General features: G+C 41.3%; 2 protein-coding genes across 4 annotated transcripts in view; both read left to right on the top strand.

The window, feature by feature from the left end:
* LOC110986503 (nephrin-like) overlaps positions 1-15,124 on the top strand; it is a 56,290-nt gene that overhangs the window by 13,015 nt on the left and 28,151 nt on the right. Inside the window, exons 15-18 of one of the 2 annotated variants that reach the window (XR_015426668.1) lie at positions 160-288; positions 575-605; positions 1,021-1,079; positions 1,572-2,493. Coding sequence is in view for 1 of the 2 variants with exons in the window: in XM_087142144.1 (XP_086998270.1) it covers positions 160-288; positions 575-605; positions 1,021-1,079; positions 1,572-1,603 (251 nt within the window). In the remaining variant the exon portion in view is untranslated. Of the gene's footprint in view, positions 1-159; positions 289-574; positions 606-1,020; positions 1,080-1,571; positions 3,353-15,124 lie in introns of those variants that run through there. The other variant, XM_087142144.1, reaches the window with a different exon arrangement.
* LOC110986480 (uncharacterized) overlaps positions 10,799-15,124 on the top strand; it is a 32,477-nt gene continuing 28,151 nt past the window's right edge. The window contains exons 1-2 of one of the 2 annotated variants that reach the window (XM_022248373.2): positions 10,799-11,182; positions 11,456-11,857. In XM_022248373.2, the coding sequence (XP_022104065.2) occupies positions 11,800-11,857 (58 nt within the window). In that variant the 5' untranslated portion in view covers positions 10,799-11,182; positions 11,456-11,799. Of the gene's footprint in view, positions 11,183-11,281; positions 11,858-15,124 lie in introns of both variants that reach the window. The other variant, XM_087142143.1, reaches the window with a different exon arrangement.

Raw genomic sequence — 15,124 nt, 5'->3', positions numbered from 1 at the left:
ATTTCTCATCGAGAACATCGAAGGCCCACAGGAACTGGAGTATTCCTCCTATTTCGGTTTTGAAAAGAACATAAATATTCAAAATAGGTCTACCTAATAATTACAAAAATAAATTACTCCTGAGTGTTTTTTTTTTAATTTTCTTTTCTTATGCTCCAGGTGTTCTGTCGAAAGACAACTTGGGCCTTGTTGCCGCTGTTGTGGTGCTGGTAGTATTTTTGCTGATCGTCAGTATTGTATTGGCCGTTGTTGTCTACCGTAAATACAGGACGGCGAACACTGACCTGAGTGAGAACATCCCTGTGGCTTAAGTCATTTATCACCAACTAGTGGATAATTATTTCATCCCAGTTTGAAAACCTGCGTGGTACCCTCACAAAATCAAGAGTTTTATATCATCGTCTTCAGTTCACTCATGACTGTGATCTTGTGAACTTTAATTTCTGCCAAGCTAAAGTTCTTTTTGAAATGGTGACCTTTCGTGAAGAAGATACGGAGGGTCACAATGCACACCCCTAATAAAGGAACCTTTCTCTAATACATATAAAAACTGCTGTGACTTTTTTCTTTACAGGTGTTCGAAAGCCAATGCTAAAAAAGTACAAGTAAGTAAAGGCCCACTTTGCCTATGTATTGTATTTGACGTACAGCTTATGCACTTCCGACAATTCGATGTTGGGGTTTGACCTTCACTGATACATCCTTAAAAACCGGTACGCTGACACTAAATTCCTCTAACAATCAGTTTTCGGAATGGAACAAACATGAAGAGAAAGCAAGCAAGCGAGAAAATCGTTTGATCGATCGAATCCAATTGAAGCCCTAAAATCAATCAAATCAAACCTTTCACTTCGAACTTTGTTTCGCTGTTTGCAATTCCAAATATTTTAAATTATGTTATTTTGAGACTGGACAAGTATCCGTACTTAAATTGTTTTGGAGGGGGAGGTGTTCAATATAAAAAAAAACACGCAGCTTTACAAGCAGGTGTTTGTCTTTTCCCTTTTTGTCTTTTTTAAGACCGAATAAAGGAAAATTGGATGAAGACAGCGTCACAGCAGTGGAGTTGAACGATTTGGGTAAGATATTTGTACAACACACAAATTATTTTGTAATCAGCCACCCAGATATTTGCAGTAATATGAAAAGATTCAGTTGAATGTTGAGATATGCCCCAGGAAGTCTGGCATTATACGTTCACACAGTACCTGGGAGTCGGCTGTTCTGTGGACATGATCTTAAATGAAATATTACACTCCAGCCGTTGACATCTGAATCTCCGAAATCTGCGCTTGTGATCCACATGTCAAACAAAACATGATATACATGTAATGTTACAAACTACTTGTAAGAATTTTTGCTTTGGACCTCTTTTATCCTATACAACACCAACTGCAAGGTGGTAGCATCAGCTTCATATAAGCCCCGATGGGGGTGGCTTAAAATACCGTATCTCTTTCTGGTGCGGGGCTCGATTTAATCAAAGTTCAAAACCATCCAAGTAGACAGACACGTGTGACACGTTTCTAATGATGTCGCACCGTTAAGACTCCTGTTTCTTTTCTTTCCAGATCCGGAAGAGGTCGTTACCTCGGTTGCTTGAGAAGCTGATCGTCACCAGCTTATAAACTTAAGTCAAAGTCAAAGTTTAAACCTAAACGAGCCGGGGGTGGAATCCACGGGCCAAAATAAACTGGCTCTTTTAGGGTCAAATCCGAGTGATGGTATCATTTTATTTTCTGTTAACTTTCGTAATTAATCACTTTACTTCTATGCGTACTCCTTGCAATTTGTTTTTACTTAAACGATGTAACTATGAAGTGCAGCTCAACTGTAAAATGCAATTTCCGCGGTGCATCTAGTGATTTGAATAAGTTGCTATCTGGCTTCACGCTCACGCAGTTTGATAGAATCAAATCTGCCATGACACAAAACCAATCAATGTTGAGTTAATCTGTAAAATGCCCCAGAGGGGAAGATGCAGCCGTAAAATTCGGATGCAGAACAGATGCCTTAACCACAGAAATATCCCAACCTGACTGCAAAAGCCTATAAACACGATTCTTTTATCAGCTTGATTACTGAAAAAAAAAGCAAATTTGATCCGTAGGTTCATGCCATGCAAGCTTTTTATTGAATGATTACATGTCTATATATTTTAGAGGCACATAGTATGCAACTACACGGAGCAGCTATACCAAATTTGAATGTAATTCATATATTTTTTACATCATAAATGAGCACCAGATTAAAAGATAAACATATTACTTGCAAAGTTTAAAATTGCCAGGTTGAACACAAAAAATTCTGTAACTAATAGAAACGATACACCTACGGGATAAGAAAAATATTCTACGAGGTTCAGCGGTACTAGCCCTACTCGACTGCTAAGTCCAAACTGGACTTCGTAACGACTAGGAAAAATATAAATAAATACAGTTTGCTGCTATTGTGCAGCCGACTGTTTTTCCCCCACATGCCAAAAATTAAAAAGTCTTTACTTCTGTTGAAGCACAAATTATTTCAGATCCACTTAAAAGTTCACCCCTTCCCATGTTTACTGATTCTGCGGTACGCTGATGGCTACTACGCATTTAGCTGTGCAACTCGTGTAATTAAAGGTACTTATGGTTTACCCTGACGTAATGCTACTCGTTAAAGGTGCATGGAATTCATCTCCGCCTTACATATGCGGCCAAGTAAACATAATCTGTATAATTTCCCATGTATGTTTCGGAAGCCTTAGTTTTAGAGCAAATACGAAATATACTTTAACAAGTGTGGTCGATTAGAAATTCAGTACCATACCTGTTAGCAGTACTCTCTGGTTTTTTTTTTGTTAAAGGTAATCGTCGGTAGGAAGGTTGGTACTAATGTCGGGGTATAGAGATATTTTAGAGTAAACGCATTTTTGACAATGTGAGTATGCCAGACCAAAATAAACTGAGATATTAGGGTAAATGACTGATGGTTTAACAGACTCTTAAATTTATAGGCGACACCACACATAGGCTGCATAATAGGGACGACACAATGGTCTAACAACTAGGAACCGACCATTTCCCGAGTGAATGTATTTGTGCTTTCTGATGACCTTTACCACCTTAGAAAAATGACCTACATAATATTTACAACTGTGACGACATTGTCAAAATCCTGTATTAAGTTTTTTAGAAAGTCAAGCATAAAACTCTGGAAGTCTCTTTAAGAAAGATAAAGTTCCGATTCGTTTGTGTCCTATCGTAAATAAATTCATGTCCTTAGCACTGTATTGTTCAACCTCACATGGCATAGCTGGAGCGGTTTGTGCGACACTGAGTAATAAATGATATCATAAATGTCTAAAATTCCAAGTGTTTCAAAGTTTGACAAAAGACTGCCATGCTGTTTTGTCACATGGACTCCGCTATTCAGATTGTTTGCCCCATTTTTGTTCATGCACATTGCACCCTAAGGAAACACTCCTCTGGCATCCAAATGTAAACGTCTCCTGAGGAGAATTTCAGAGGGACAGTCACCTCTTCCGTCCGTCCGTCCGTCTGTCCATCCATGAATTTTATTGTTCAGCTTTTTAAGGAATTTAACATAAGTCTCCAGTACGGATTTTACATAAATGATCATTGGGATCTTTTGTATGAAGACTTGGAGATTTCTTTTGTTACATTTATAATGGTGCAAAAATGTCTGTCTTGTGTGATACATCGAGTTAAACAGCGAGTTTAATTAGTAGGCGTATGGTCAACCTAATCAATACAACATTGGGCCTCAGGTTAGACAGAGATAAGGTAGCCAAGTTTGGCTGCTGTTCCTTGACCATGATAGTTTTGTGCGTAAAGCAGATAAACTGCAAAATCTGTAGATTGTTCAAAGAATTGTACATACATTGGGTGACTTCAGGTCAGACTTACACGTAGGCTTACATGTATCTTCTTATCTCTGTCGTGTACGCATACCGGAAAGTGGAAAATGTACTGTAGGTATTTGTCATGATAATTTATGCAATTGCAATTGTGGAGTCTTCCTCGGTTGTGAGGACCACGGAACTCAGTAAGTATCTCTGCATGAGCATTGTGAATGCCTATAAAAATGGAAATTAATTTTGGATTTTTGCCCAGCCCAATGTGTATCATAACACGGTTTAATCCATCCTTGGAAAGATGGGAAAGACTGTGAAGTCATTTCCAAACTCTTCAGAGTACCAATTTCAACTGTACCGTGCATTCTCAAGAAGTACAAGAAGTTCAGTACTGTTTAAAACATCGGCAAGTGTGGACAGAAGCCGAAGGTGTCTCCTCGTCTGGTTAGGAAAGTGTGCGTTGTTGAAAATGGGCGTCGTCCAAGAAAGACCCCCCCGTCACTTGTGGGCATCAAAAAGCTCGACTTGCATTGAGTCAGAGGCACCCGGACAAGGATCAAAGTTTCTGGTCATCAGTTATATGGTCAGACGAGATGAAATGGTGCTGTTTGGCCACAGGGCCGCTGTTTCCTTTGTTCTGCGCAAGAAATGTGAAATTCGACCCCTGAGACGACCAATAAAAATCGGCCTTATAGCGACCGAGCACAGGTTCCTGGTACAAATGGCGGTAACTTAATAGAACAATTACGTCGGGGGACCCGGGGGCGCACACTTTTTTTTTAAGGGGGTGCCAAAAGACAGTAAGCTGCAGCGAAATATAGGTGCATGGATTTCAAAGGGGGGGACTTGGGTATTCGCTGAGGGGAGGGCACATTTCGTCACTGAAGTCTAAAGGCTGGGACTTTTCAGTTCCCCGACCACGAATTTTAAAACTGTTCTGCCTCTGTCGACATTAATTTAACAGTAAATTCTTCCCACAAATCGAATTATTTTCACAGATGGGAAAATCAGCGATGGTCACCTCCCCCGTGGAGACAGTATTTTCTAATTACGTTGTCTAATCAAACGTGACTCAGTTGTGAACTCGCTCTCTTACTGCTGCATCTAAAGTGCATGCATTTGATACATTGATGTGCATAATATTTCCCCCATGAGACGACCAATTATTAAAGTAAAGATCCGTTCTTAAGCCGACCAACAAAAATCAGTCTTACGCCGACCAAACAGAGATTTATGGTGAACCAGTCAGATGGGTCTACTGCTGGAGTGTAAAATGCTGCCAGCAAATCTAATCGATTTTGCATACGCTCTTTCTGCACGGATACACTCTTATTACATAATTATTGTGACGCCGCACCCCTCTGACGAAGGCAAGGGCGCCCTCCTCCTCGAGGTGCGGTGCGTCGGACGGCACGCTGGAGAGTCCCTGAGCGGCTAGGGACGAGTCCGTTGGAACCGAAGTATACCGTCCCCCAAGAAAGTTGGTCTTCGTCGAGATGATGGCTAATCTGATTGGTCGAAACTTAATGACGTAACCCAGACAGACGTGACTTGAAATAAACTTTGCCTGGACACCTGAATTATATACAACAAGTAACAAGCGGCTGGTTTATTCATCAACACACTCAACCAATACACCAGTAGAGGGCGCTATTGACGGGAGACTGTGTGATTATACGTGACTGGACTTCGCCCAGAGCAGTGAACACCACAATTAATTGTGGGCATCCAGTGCCGAATCAGGGACTTTAGCAAGTCTATGGAGCTTAATGTCAAGGCTACGCTACGCGCAACTCACGTCACGAGATAGCAATCCGCCCTTGCATCGACCGCAAGCTCCTATCAGGAACTATACCGCACCACCAATCAGCCCCTCAACCTACCGAGCCCCTCAACAGCACACGCACCACTCGGACTTAGGCACAGTCACATTAGGCTTGGTGACTAGTGCGCAGGATTCTCGACCCTTACCTCAGAATCAGCCCTTGATCAGGACGACTAGGCCTAGCCTACGCGCGCCTTTTACAGCTTTTGCGCTGCTCTGACCACGCCCGCGCACGCGCTCACGTAACCAAGCTGTGACTTCCGTTGCCCTATCGCACAACGCACAAGGCGGAGCCTATGCGCCGCGCTTGCTTAACACACAGTTATGCGCGCCTAACATCTGCCTCTGTTACTGGGCAGGGCGCCATCTATAACTCTGCACCGTGCCTAGTGACTAGCGCCCTCTGTCACGTCACATTATTGTCTCAATCTGAATCAAAAATCAGACAGCACCGCCAAGAGCCGCAAGTTGGGGAACTCCGCAAACACACGCAATATCAAAAATGGACGGGCGCCATTCGAGCAATCAAGACACCAACAACTGCACAGAGTGCATGGTAGAACTTGCTGCACGTTGTACATGTACATGTACGTAGAAGGGAGGCACACACACGTACTTGATGTCAGCAAGCCTTGGGCTATGACGGTTGAACTCGATAGCGCAGACTCAATCGAGCATAAAATATGCCACGCGCTGATTTCCATTGCGCCCTCTCGTGACTTCATTTCACCAATCGACAGCTCGTTTTACCGTCTTGGTAATCTCCTACAAATTTTTTTTTTCTTTAGTTTTCCTCCAGATATCCGGAAGAGCCAGTCGGTGCCCAGAAAATTCCAGTTGAACCTGTATGTGATGAATATGGATCAATGACCTGCATCGCGTGACCTATTACGCGTAAAATGTACGTGTACAATCAACACTAGAGACGATCGCTGAACGTTCTACTGAAGTTCCAGCTCTGTCACCTTTGATAATGGCCACGGACGATGCATTGGAATAAGGACCAAAGAAATAAGCCTGTAAAAGTCTTCCCATAACAAAACTGAAGAAATTACAAGCTGACGCTATTCATGCAAACCTGCTCCAATACTCTCACGGTTTGTTTTGAGTCCTCTTTCGCATCCTAGGGTCAATTGTGAATATTCATATTAACCACTATTTTGCTTACTAAGACCACGCCTCAGTTGTAGGAGATTCCCAGGACGGTAGAACGAGCCGTCAATTGGTGAAATGAAGTCACGAGAGGCCACCATAGAAATTGGCGCCCGCGGCATATGCTCGATCGGGTCCGCTATCGAGTTCTGCCGTCTTGGCCCAAGACTAGTTGTCAGCTAGCATGTCGTCACTGTCTCGTCATTTTACTCACAAAATCGGCAGAACAAATGTCTTGACCTATGGTATTTTTGCTTTTCTGAAAAAAACAGAAAGGTCTGACCGTCTGACGATTTTTATCACTATTTAAGCTCAAACGGAGGCAGTTTTTTGAATGAAAGAGATGGGATTATAAATTTGGGGAAGCATGACAAAGGACAACCCCATTCACTGGTTTATCCAAAGTGTTTCAACTGAGCTCGGATGCCCATTTTCAAGATAATGGTGTTCAGTCATGCATGACAGGAGAGATACCATCAAGGTATCATTAGAAAGAATACTGCTTCTACTTTTCGGAGATCCTTATACATGTATTATAACAAAGCATCATTTTAATCTGTCTTTTACATGCATGTACCAATATAAAGTTGATTGACCTACAGAAATTGTCAATAATTAATATCGGGTGTACGTTTTGACGTTTCAATGTGTTGACATTTGAGATTATGATAGTGCATGACTATTATAATGCAATGTGTCTTTTCCAAACGCCGGACAGACACTCGCTCCCTTTATGGCTGACACTGAACGGTGAGACAGGCGTTCTAAAAAGGGTGTATTTGTGCGTTTAATTTCCCATGAATGCCATAGTTGTCGTACTTTTGTGGTTAAGAGCGTGTATTCACCCTCTGTACAACTGCTGATGAGCTGTACAGCCAATTGGACGTCACATAATTGAGATATTTTGTGCCCAAATCCTGCCTAAATTCTAGCGATCACATGTTCATTTGTGTGTGCGATCCACTTGTCCACTGCCACTGGTGTGAAGCGAGGGCGGTTCGGATCGGCGCTCGGGGAATTTATTAGGCTCGGGAATTTATTAGGTTATAGTATAGAGGATTTTATTATCAGGGATTTTACTTACTACAGGAATGTACTATTCCGTCCAGGATTTTATTATAGAGGAACCCATTACAGGGAACAGTTGGGACTTGCTCTGTCAAGTCTGTGTACAACTTTCTACATTTATAGTGTGATTTGGGTGAATAAGACTTGATTATAATTTCTGTTGATATAATCGAAGTGTGGTTGACTAATCATTTCTTGCGTCAGCTGTTTCCCTTTTGAACATCCGGTACTAATAACACTGGCGGACTCACCACAACAAGGTGTAATACCACACCACCCTGTCCTGATCTGTGAAATTCATTGAGCAATGTCTTTCCTAGCTGTTGTTGTGAAAGGATTTACGATTTTAAATGTTAAAATTAAGCACTGATCACTACGGTGGCCGTTCTTTGCCGTCCCATTTTTCAACAATATTTTAAAATTTACTGCTTAATTAATTTTTTTCCTCTGTGATCGCTCACTGGTTTAACTTGGCCATACTTTTCCCGCTTTTTATGTTCCCTGATTTACTCATTTGTAATACTGATCAATCTTGATTCTAAAAGAAAGTTAATATTGTTCTAAAATACACTTTAATGTACGTTTAAAATTAAAGTGAACTTTGAGTCTATGATTGCCACAGTATCCCACAGGGGGGTGACGGATAAATGTACGAAGAGCACGCAATCAGGGCGAGGGGTAGCAGCAATTCTATTCACAGGACTAGATAGTACATACCGGAGCTATCATCGGTATCATGGCGGAACTGAAGGATACGATCTCAGGTCCTAGTGCTGACGGTTGTTACTTTCGAAACGACTCTTGGAAAGAGGATAGTGACCTGAAGGAAGATTTAGACCAGTATGTCAAACAAATACTTAAAACGAATCTGAATGTTTCATTTGGTCGTGCCACGTGAAGGGATTTACAGAACTGTCCACATAAACGCCAACACCTTACGCCAAGAGTTGCGTATCCTTCAAAATCGCCCCCGGGGCGATTCTGATAGCCGAACACGATTTTTGTGTCCGTGAAAGTGAATCGCATGATGACTGCATCGTGTACGCAACGCACTATAAATACGTTTATATGGAAAGGTGTGTTAAGTGTTAATGCTGTTTCTGCTAATATTTAGGATATTTTGCTGGCGTAAAGCAATAAATCATTGTTTTTTTAAGTCCTTGGCAATAGACCAGTTTATTTTTCCCGGAGATGTTTTCAGTGAGCAGTCTCTGGTTTCAATCCTAAATACAACATTTTCAAAATTAAAAGTGCTTTCTTGTAATGGTAGTGTTTTTTTGTAGTCACAGCAGAGGCATCCTCGGGAAAAACATTGGAAAAAAATCTTTCAAAAGGTGCCTTTGTCACTGAGCAACAAAACTGATTTTAGATACGAAGTACATTCTTATGACTTTTACATCATGGCCCTTGAACTGTTAATATGCGATCACGTAGAAGTAGATCTGTGGTGAGGGGCACGCAGCAGTCCTTCATATTTCATTTTTTTGGTTTTGTTTTAGATCTCCTTTTTCTTGGTTTTTCCAACTGCTTATCTAATACATTTGTTGCTGGTTGTTTGCACTAAAATATGCCCCATTTAAATTTTACTGCCCATTTAGTGATACTTGTGTTGCGATGTAACTGTGGAGTTAAAGGGGCGGGGTCCGTTCCCTAATTAAAGGAGGAGGCTGGGAGACCCATAATACGTGCTTCCGATTCTGAATAAACGTTTTCCTGATTATATTGACATACAAAGTACAGACACAATATATCTATTGACCGACAACAGCAGGCGCAAGACAGTAATTTCAGGAACGGATTCCGTTTTGGAAAGCCCTCACAAACTTCTATAACTCACATCTACGGGCCATTTATTGTTGATGAACGACCGTTTTAAAAGTTAAAAAAGAATGTGATTCGAGAAGTATTTTAGAATTTATCTGAAAGGTACCAAGGACCCTTTCAAAAACGTTGCCAAAATAAGCATATAATCTTAAAATAAAACAGGAAGTTGAACCTATGAGTGAAGACTAGTATTTAAATCCTGAAACAAATAATATAAGGAAACTGACAAGGTGCTTATAAATGATGATAAAGGTGCACAAAGATATTGACTGGAGCGAGATTTGAACCTGCAGCTTCCGGAATACAGGCTTCTGGCTAGCGCCCCCGAACAAAGATATTAGTAAACGGAAACAGCCACCAACATAGGGCTGGATAGCTCAGTCGGTAGAGCACCGTTACAGTATTCCACCTAGTCAGTTTCCCCGTATAATTTGTTTCATAGTTTATGTTCAAAAAGCCGAATCCTCTCCGAGAAATTCCTGTTCACCACTTCCCAGGTTGTCCAGTGTTATTTGGGCGTGATCCCTGGCTACATGGTGTTTCAGGTCTAATGGCTTCTGGCTAGCGCCTCCCCCCCACAAAGATATATATATATTGACAAATGGGAAGAGCCACCAACACAGGGCTGGATAGCTCGCACCATTAACAAATACCAAAAGAAGCACAGCACGTTCATTGTGCACTGTGTTTCTTTTGTTAGATGTTCGCAGTGTCGTTAGAGCACCGATAAGGTATTCCGGAGGCCGCAGGTTCAAATCCCGCTGCATTCAATCTCTTTGTTCACCTTTATAGTGTTTGTTTACTATAAAACGTCCACCTTAAAATCAAATTAATCCCGCGTATTTATTGAAAGGTTCTGAAGGTGTGCAACCGATTCAGACAACCGTAGACTTTGTTCATAACTTTGACTATGGTAACGACCATAAACACAACTGCGCAGCAATACGATAAAATCTTCACAGTACTTTGTATAGTCATGGTCCATGCTTTTTCATTCGAAACCTCCGACATTGCTGCTTAGAAATCGCTCCATTGATTGTGTGCATGATATTTAACGACTTCCGCCTAGAAAATTCTATCATGAAAACATACGATACCCACGCGTGGATTTCGATAGGCACTGTCGGCCTCCATTTAAGATCTGTGGACGTTGGGGAATCACCAAAAAGTGGCCAGCAATTATTGTTTAGTGACATACTGACCACTAGCTGGTATATCCTGATCTAGTTTATTTTGGGACTGTACGGAGTTGAATGGGAGGAAATCATCATGACCCGGTCAGGTTGCAGGAAAATCAGGCAAAATGATTTCACAGGCTGGGCAATTCCCCGGAGCACGCAACATGGACACCCGTGGCGATTTGGCAGTGAACCCGAACGAGTGTCCACACTGCTGGATTCCTCTTTGAAAGTGATGCATGTAACTATAATGCTCAAAGACTGTTTGCGAGAGTAAAGGTAAGAAAAAGACTTTTAACACACCATGGACTGAACTCCTCTGGTCTTTTTGTTTTATTTTTCACTTTTTAGTTACTGGTTTTTGTTTGATGTTTTCAGAACGACAAAAACCCCACTCTACCTTCTTGATATGTCGCGACTACCCTTGAGTGACCGCGTGCGACTGTGGAAGAAAAACATAGTGCCTCGCAATTCGATCATAAAAGATCAAACCAGGTCGGCATGGTCCAAGTGTTTTAACTCTGGATTTCCATGGTTAAATTTCCCTATCAGGAGAAAGTTGGCATTGTGAAATCTCCAGACTTTGGAAAGCGGCCTTTTAATACAAAACTGAGCGACAAAAGTGACACGACTTGTCGATGAAGATGTCAAGGTGCACCAGCGAGGCCAGCTGAAGCTAGCTTATCATACCTAAGTCGAGAATAAACTTCTCCGACATTTTGTGGACATTTTGAAAGGCAGACATTGAGAGCAGGAATACGGACTTGGACACGGGATATTGCCTCTCAATTTGGGAGTTCCGCTTACTAGGAGGTTACTTCGGTCATTTGAAGCAGAAGCAGGGAATCCCAGAAAGGCCAAAAACTTTGCAAGAAGAGGAAACCTAGCCATAGAAAATGGCATGCATCAGTCTGACGTGCAGTCTCATGCTTGGACTGTCGTTGTTCGTAAGAGGTAAGGACATATCATAAACGGGACCTAGACGAGGCCTGGTCGTATATTTTGACATGATTTTTAATCTCTCTGAGTTTGTCTCCAGAAAGATGACTTTTATTTTTTCAAAGTAATCCTTAAATGAAGGAAAAAGGTAACAACTGTGCCCTAGATGTTGAGCAAGTAGTTTTATGAGGTGAAAATTATTATACATACATAAAGTATATACACAGACACAATAAATGCTTCGTCATTTTGACATTTCTTTTAATGCTAACCATGCATAACATCACAATGAGGGTTTTATCAATTATCTTCCACTGGAATTATCATGACAACAACTTTGAGTTTGTTTATATTTAGACCATTTGCTTTTGCTTGCGTGAAGGAACAGCTCTTTAATTAGCAGTGGTAATTATTCAGCATTCAAACATACACTCATAGCTCTCACGTACTGCATAATGTTAATGTTTTATTTTAAATGTGCTATAGTTTGCGGTAAATGCGTCAATCAGGATATCATGAAATTGTCTGCTTGTCAAAAGGACCGAATTCTTTGAAACCACGGTTTAACACAGACAACTGTGCTGCTAAGTTTTTCCCACTTTTATTTGTGTTGCCAATTATATGAGGTAGTTTCCCATTGGTCGTTGTCAATTGACATTGTCATCACACATCCTCTGCATAAATTGCCTAATGTCGGTTCCAACTTAACATGAGGATATACACAGGGTAAGCTGTGCATGCAGAGAAAACGCCTTATACAGAAGGTCAATGCAACGGACCACGTGCTCTGGGTTTGTAGATGCACAAGAGGAGACACGAAAACCTAAACCATGACAAAAGAGAGATACAGTAGAATGTATGCAGGTGTTGGCCATTCTGAAATAAAACGAGCTTTTCATTTGGGGAAACCGGATGTGGAGATATCAGCAATAAAATAATAGGTTATTACAAATTAATGCCAGTGTACGACAAGAATAATTTAAAACTCATAACCCAAGTAAACCTAAATGATTTCAGCAACATAACACCCTCTGACAGTTAGGCTTGTACCTCATACAGTCTGGCATCCCCCATACAAATTACATTAAATATGAAAGATTCCGGGAACAAGATCAAACATTGGCTTCTCTGTGAGTAAGGTCCGTTTACATTTTGCTTGGATTTTGTGAATTGATCCTCAAAGGATGGCGCTATCTGTGTGACCATCGGTGGATGATGTCCAGTGAGTATTGTCCAAACGGGCCTCGTTGGACTTCCGTTTCTTTAAAAGCAGAATTGATACATAGCGTAGCCGGGGGTGGGGACTGCCACAGGGAAACTATTGGCCCCTCTCCTCCTTAGAAGAGCCTAGCTACGATACTGAGTTTGCTAGCATAGGTCACCAATGGGGGATTTCCACAGTTCGAGGCGTGTTATCAAAATACGCAAGCATTAAAAAAACCTGCTCGCCTCCACAGCAACAATTTCCGCATTCCCATGGCTATTTCTGTTAGCAAGTCATGAGTGCCTGCACACAAAACATTTCCTGTCCCCGACGTGACCGAACGCAGTCCATAATACATGAAACCAGTTTGGGGAAACAATAGTTTGAATTTTGAAGCCCTGGGCCTTGCCAGGCCCCTGGATATCAACAGCGTCGATTCTCGTGTTTCACGTCTTCTTGGCCCCATTTGCTGGCGGGATAGGTTTCTGAGGTTTTTTGGAAAATTTTTTAGCTGTATTGGTATTCTTGCCGAAACAGCTCTTGTTTTCGTTAAAGTTGTTTCCCCCCCGCTTTTTTCCCTTTTCAGATTATTTCTTCAGCCAATCGACTTTGGTATCATAATAAATCCGATCGACTTGAAACTTGGCACAATGCTAAAACATTATCCAAGAACGACGGTTCTAGAAGAAATTTTGGCAATTGACTTTTTATATTATTGATTTTTTAATATTTAATTTTTGTCCCGTAGACTTTGTACACAGATTCGAGGCACCAAATTTCGTCACTTAGCAATCTCAGATCTTCATCAAAGTTACAATAAAAACTACCCTAAGGCGAAGAAGATACCAAAATAATGACGGCATGGTGACGTCATCACGTGATTTATTTTGAATTTTCACTATTTAATTTTCTCCGTAGGTTGTGTACACGTTTTTTCTACTACGCAATATTATCGATCTTAGTGAGAGTCGTCCTGAACTTCGGCTGAGGATTAATATGAAAACGAAAGAGAAATCCTTGTTTTCGTTTTTGTTTGGTTACTAAAATACCCAAGAGTTCAAATATTAAATAATATTTCATAATTTCTTTCAATATAAACGCAAATTACGTGACATGACTTTAAAGCTGAAGTTTTCTCCATAGGTTTTGTGCACGTTTTTCTGAAGTGAAAGACTGGTGCATTCATACATCTGAGTGACTTTGTATTGCGAGCATACATAGTCCATCAACCTGTGGGGCTGCCAAACTAAACTCGTCATTGTGACATCGTCAGGGGTCACGTGATACGAGATTAAATGCGTCTTCAAAACCTACGGAAAAAAGACTTCGTTGTTTTTACTTCGCAATTTTATACATCTTATCGATGGTTCGCCTGGGGATTACTTTGAGAATTGCAGACAAATCAGAGGAAACTTTCCCTTACAAAAGTGATAAAGCTGAAAAAAGAAAAACTCCGAAACAGCTCTGTGTTTGTCCACAAACACATCTCGTTTCTGGTTGTTTCTTCTCCCCTTTAAAGCACTGTTCTTTTATAATTGAAGCAATGGTGGTCCTGCACACATTTTTGCCTCCTTCGACTTCGAGTTAGAATAAGTTGACCTGATTCTCAATAGTGTAACGAGGTCAGAGCAATATTAGGGAGTCTGGGAACAAGCAAACCGCAAAGGGAGATACGATTCCTAATCAAAAGGGAGAACTAAACTCACAAGATCAGGAATGGGATGGATCAATGGGATGGAAATAAGAGACACTGGCGTGGAAAGTGGAATAAAGGCTACATATTTGTATTCGCTGTTAATTTATTGACTCAAAACAACTAACATAGTTTTATCATACGCGGCTGGGTTGGAGGTGGGACAGGCAGTTTCCCCGGCCCCTCACTCCGGGTTATCATGCTCCATGCAGCATTTGAAGCACGACATGAGACGGAGAGAACCCCCTGCCTTTGTGTTGGCCATTGTTTGATCGGAATCTCAGGAATTCTTGACAGACTTCTAGGGGGACGTGTTAAGTAGCAATAGTCTAGAGTGTGTTTCAGGATTGGACAGGTAAGGGGGGTACCCCTCCGTCCCATACCT

The sequence above is a fragment of the Acanthaster planci genome, linkage group LG10 (genome assembly GCF_054643075.1).
Source record: "Acanthaster planci isolate LZ-2023a linkage group LG10, COTS_SCS, whole genome shotgun sequence".
NCBI lineage: Eukaryota > Metazoa > Echinodermata > Asteroidea > Valvatida > Acanthasteridae > Acanthaster > Acanthaster planci.
Note: the sequence above shows the minus strand (reverse complement) of the source record. Positions and strands in the feature narration are given on the sequence as shown.